The sequence below is a fragment of the Alligator sinensis genome, unplaced genomic scaffold, assembly GCF_000455745.1.
Source record: "Alligator sinensis unplaced genomic scaffold, ASM45574v1 scaffold361_1, whole genome shotgun sequence".
NCBI lineage: Eukaryota > Metazoa > Chordata > Crocodylia > Alligatoridae > Alligator > Alligator sinensis.
Window position 1 is genome coordinate 2,318,354 of NW_005842007.1, and position 4,840 is coordinate 2,323,193.

The 4,840-nt window shown below is 48.8% G+C and overlaps 1 protein-coding gene across 1 annotated transcript in view; it reads right to left on the minus strand.

Annotated features, from left to right (window-relative positions):
• LOC102373136 (N-acetyllactosaminide beta-1,6-N-acetylglucosaminyl-transferase-like) overlaps positions 1-4,840 on the minus strand; it is a 14,296-nt gene that overhangs the window by 5,988 nt on the left and 3,468 nt on the right. The window contains exon 2 of the mRNA XM_014519072.2: positions 4,126-4,837. Coding sequence (XP_014374558.1) covers positions 4,126-4,837 — 712 coding nt within the window. The remainder of the gene's footprint in view (positions 1-4,125; positions 4,838-4,840) is intronic.

Below are 4,840 nucleotides of genomic sequence, written 5' to 3' on the forward strand. Positions count from 1 at the left end.
GCTGCAGGCAGGTGGCATCCGCTGCTTCTGGGGTGCAGCAGGGGTGGCACCAGGCTCTGCGTGCGGGATGACAGGAGGTTGCCGCTGCTGCCTGGGGCCAGCAGCAGCAGTTTTTCTAGCGCTGGGTGTGGGCTGCGCCCAGCACTGGTCCCAAGTGGCAGCCTCCTGTCATCCCACGCACAGATCCAGGGGCCTGAACCCCTAGGTGTTGGGCACAGACCCACAGCCCTCCTGGACTTGAGGAATGCTATTGAGGGCATGTCAGTACTTTTGGTGAGCTAATTACCAAAAGCAAATTCCATTGTGATTTAGTATGCACAAGCATTACTCTAACAGATGATGGATTAGCTAAAGTGTTTTGTACACAAAACAACAGATCCTGGCAGGAATTCAGCGCATTAGTATGACTATAGTGACAAGTTAGTCTAGTGACTGACTGACCATATTTCATTTCAAGTCAAACTTTATAAATCGGACAATTTGGATACTGTACAGTAACCCTTAAATCTTTATCTATTATATGAGAGTTTTGCTATTCTAAACTGCCTTTGATGTTGAGTGGCAAACTAGTGAACTGGCATTTAAAAGAAAGTTTTGTTTGTGACTAGCCTCAGTATGAGTTTCTTTAGCAAAGCCAAACATGAACATGAATGGACTAGCAAATGGACTAAACAGAAAAGTACTATTGTCTCACTTCCTTCCTTAGGCAGAAACAGATGGAATATACCTTCCTTGCAGCGGATTATAACAACTGTACTGTTAATACTTTCAAACTGAAAAAGCAGCATATCAGAGAGAAATCTTCAAGTTTTTCCTGAAAAACATGATTTTTGAATATTTTTGGAGAAAAGTAGTAGTCAGTGACCTTTTAACAGCACAAAGAGATGGAATGGTACAGCAGCAAAATCTCACTGGGGCTCCAGTATAAAACTATATAGGACAGCAGTTAGAGCTTAAAATGGGTTATATTTCATAAATCCTACTCATGTTGGGTCTTTCATCAAATAATATGGAAAAGCGTGGCTCTGGCTTCAGAGAGAACAGAAGAAGCCCGTAGCTCTGTGAGAAGATCAGCTGTAACTGGGGGAGGAAAACATGCATTGTTCTGTCACTGCTAATGACCCTATACTACTTTGGAGAGTAAGGAGGGGAGATGAAAAAAGGGTGTGATATGAGAGGAAATGGCTCATGGCAAGGCTTTGCAGTCCTGTCCCACTGACCAGCAGTTAGTCTGCTCTGAGAAGAGAATGCACTACACTCCATAAAAAACTATCTGATCTCCCATTCTCATACGACCATACCCAGGAGCCCTGGATGGACTTCAGATTGAGGTATTCAGGATGCTAAGGAACATCTCCTACCCCACCCATTCCTATCCTAACCTTCTGCCATAATCAATGATTTACATGTTAAAACAAATATCTAAGCAATCTGGGCACCATAAATTGTGGTTTATCTACTGAGATACTGTGGTCACTGAAGCCTAGAGGAAGGGCACTAGAAAAAAAGGATAATCTTTAGATTTGCTAATACTAAACAGGTGGATGATTTAGACTTCTTGGCTTAAGCATTTTCATTTTTCAATGAATCCCAATTAAAATGTTAACCACAAACGACCAATGTGGTATGAGGAGAAAGAATGGAAGTGGAAACGACAAATGTCTGGGGAAGCAGAAAACTGATGATGGATGGATGAGAAAATGAAGAGCTTTTGTAGACTCAAAGGCTGCTTCAGAGACTGGGACAGAATACTTTAACAGGAACAAATGTTGGACTAGGATGCAAAGGTCTATTTATGAAGAGAAAGTTGTACCAAATTCCCTGCAGTAACAATTTACACAGATCAACTTGGGCAGAGCTCTGCCAGTTTATAGCAGAGCACATGAATCCTGGACTGGCTGGAGTGGGCTCTGTATGCAGTGCAGGTCTCAGGCCCTGTGCTCAGTTCTCATCAGGCATGCACAGATGTAGCATTCAAGTCAGCTCCAAGACCCAGGTGATGGATGATGGGGCCAGGTCTGGCCTGCATGCCTTGTCTTTGACACCCCTGATTTAAATGGATTAGTTTGTTCCAACAGGGATCCTATAATAGTCTTTGACTCTATAAAATTAAGGCGGTTTCTTTCTACTTGTGATATGACTTATTTGGAAAGTACTTGACACTGGATGGGAACTTGGAAACCAACTGAGAGAAGAAACGAAGTTCTTGGGGATGAGCAACCTGTCTGTCCGTTCAAGTGTGGTTCTCAAATTCCATTCCTGTGTCTGCTGCTGAGCATTCTTTGAGAAGTATGAGGCCTCCCTGCCCCCTGGGCTACAAGCATTTCCTTCTAGTCTGCACAGCCCTGGAGGTAGACTGGCTAAAAAAAGAGACTTGAAAATGAAGGCAGTGGACTCTGACACAGACTGGGGTCATGCTAGAAGGCACTGTGTTGTCCTGCCTCTGCTTAGTCAGACTCCGTTTTTTTTCTTTTCTTTTTTTTTCTTCATCTAAAGTTCAATGATCCCTGATTGCATTCCCAAGACCTGAGAGGCTTCCTGTTCATGCCCATTTATTCAACTCCAAGCCAGACACTGAGTGCCCAAAATTGACCTGTGTTTGCACTTGTGATGCACAGGCTCATGCTAGGTACATGTCATCATGTGAAGATGCTGCAGCACAAGCAAAGCTGATGTCTTTTCAGTTTCAAATCAGTATCTTGGTTCTGCATTCAAAACTTCCCATAGTGTAAGAGCAAGCTACCCACAGACTAGTTGTCTGCACCACCCTTTATTAGCCTAGTGTGTTTCACAGGATCATTTCCTTACATAAGGAAAAAGTATATATTGTATAGTGTATATTCCTTAAGGAGTATGTCTCAATGCAACTAAGCTAGGCTTTTTTCCTTCTCTGTCTCATTTACTGTACAGAGAACAGAATGTCATTGTCAAACATCATTCAAGTAATTTCAAAATATGGGATCTATTCTTCTGTCCTGAGACCTAGTAAGATCTTTTTGCCTGGCTTCAGGACCTGGCCTCTGTATGTGTGAAGCCACATCTGGGGAGCTTTGTACAGTAGGACAAATCCAGACCTTGCTCTGGAGCATCCATGCCAACAAAACTGTTTTGCTGTTGTTCAAGATAGATTTGAGGGGGTGGAGGGGCAGAAGAGGAGATGCACAATGGCATCCCCACAGTGGCTTCCAGCATCAGTGTACAGTGGCTATGTAAGCATGAACCACACTACCATGGAGTCTTCATTTTCTTTTCCTCTGGGACTTTACATGGGCAATAAAATGTAAAATGTGAGGCTTCCTGAATAAAACAATTCTTGATTTGGAACCAGGAGACCTGAGTCTTATTGAGCTTTGCCACTGGTCAGCCAGGTGGGGGGCCAGTGGGCCATCACTTAACTGTGACTCGGTTTCCTTGCCTGTAAAAGCAGAGATGATGACATCTCCTTTGCACTGTGCCTCTGTGTAAGGGTTTTGTATGACCTGACAATGTACAGAATGTGTCAGCCTGCAAATGTGTGGCCCTGGCTTTGGTTTTGCTCTTTCCTTCCTTAGGAAAGAAGCCAAGAGCTTACCTGGAAGGCACCTCACTACAAAGGCCTAAACACAGCCTAGCTTGTGGCTCTGGTCTGGTTTTCCCTTCACCATCTCAGCATCCAATACAGAACTTTACAAAACTTTACAGAAGTTAAAGTATCTCTGATTTAATCTATGAAAGCAGTGTTTGACCTCTGGGCCAGATCTGACTTGCAAGGCTGTGTCATTGGACTCATGGCTCTCTCCACTGGTCCGAAAATCTGGCAGCGGGGAAAGCAGCGGCAGTGTTGCCTGCAGCTCCCCTCCTGCCAAAGGCCCAGGGGAGCCCCATAGGCTGGATGCTGTGGCTCACACGCAGTACATCAGGGTGTGGGACTGCTCTGTGGATGTATCTGACACGACCTGCTGGACCAGCACCCAGCATTGCACCCACAGGCCGACTCCATGCTGGCTCAGACCAGCAGACTGACCCCGTGTAGGAGGTTCAGACTCCTGCCCCCATCCAGCCGGCGGAGTAACGAGGTGGAGCGCCGCTCGCCGGGGCCCTTTGCTTGACCTCAGGCTCCCCCCAACCTTCCTTCCTGCTGCCTACCTGGGATCCTATTGAGCGTCACCCAGAAATGCTCGTCGGGGCTATAGGTGTCCTGAGACCAGGAAAGCAGCTCAGTGGCCCGCGGGTCGCGCAGTACGAACTCCACAAAGGGCCGTGCCAGGGCCACGTAGGCAGAACCAAAGTAGACGGTGAGGTTGCGGGGTGGCGGGGCCTTGCGGCGCGGGGTGCGCACCACCACCCAGGCGGCGGCAGCGTCAGTGGCATTGCCCAGGTGCTCCTGGTACACGTAGCGGGTGCGGGCCTGGGCGTGGGCGGGCGGGAGGTCGCCGGGCGTCAGGCTGTGGCCCTGCCAGCTCCGCAGGTAGCGCACCACTTCCAGGTTGGTGCGCAGCGGGAAGTCCTGCCCGCAGGCGTTGAGCAAGTAGCGCCAGGGCACGGAGGAGCCCACCAGGTCCCGCAGGCAGCGCAGGTCGGCCTGCAGGCGGGAGATGCCGGCGTAGACCACGCGCTCGGGCTGCGAGGCCACAAAGACATTGGGGAAGCAGGCGGCCAGGCTGGCCACGGCCCGCTGGAAGGCGGTGGGCGCCTTGCGGTCCACGTGCAGGCAGTACAGGTTCTGGGGCGCATAGATGGCGCGCAAGAGGCGCTCAAAGGTGGCGAAGTCCTTGTGCAGCGCCAGTGCATAGGCCAGCGGGAAGGTGGCCTCCTCAGCCGACAGCGCCCGGGTCACATAGCGGCTGCGGGACACGTACTC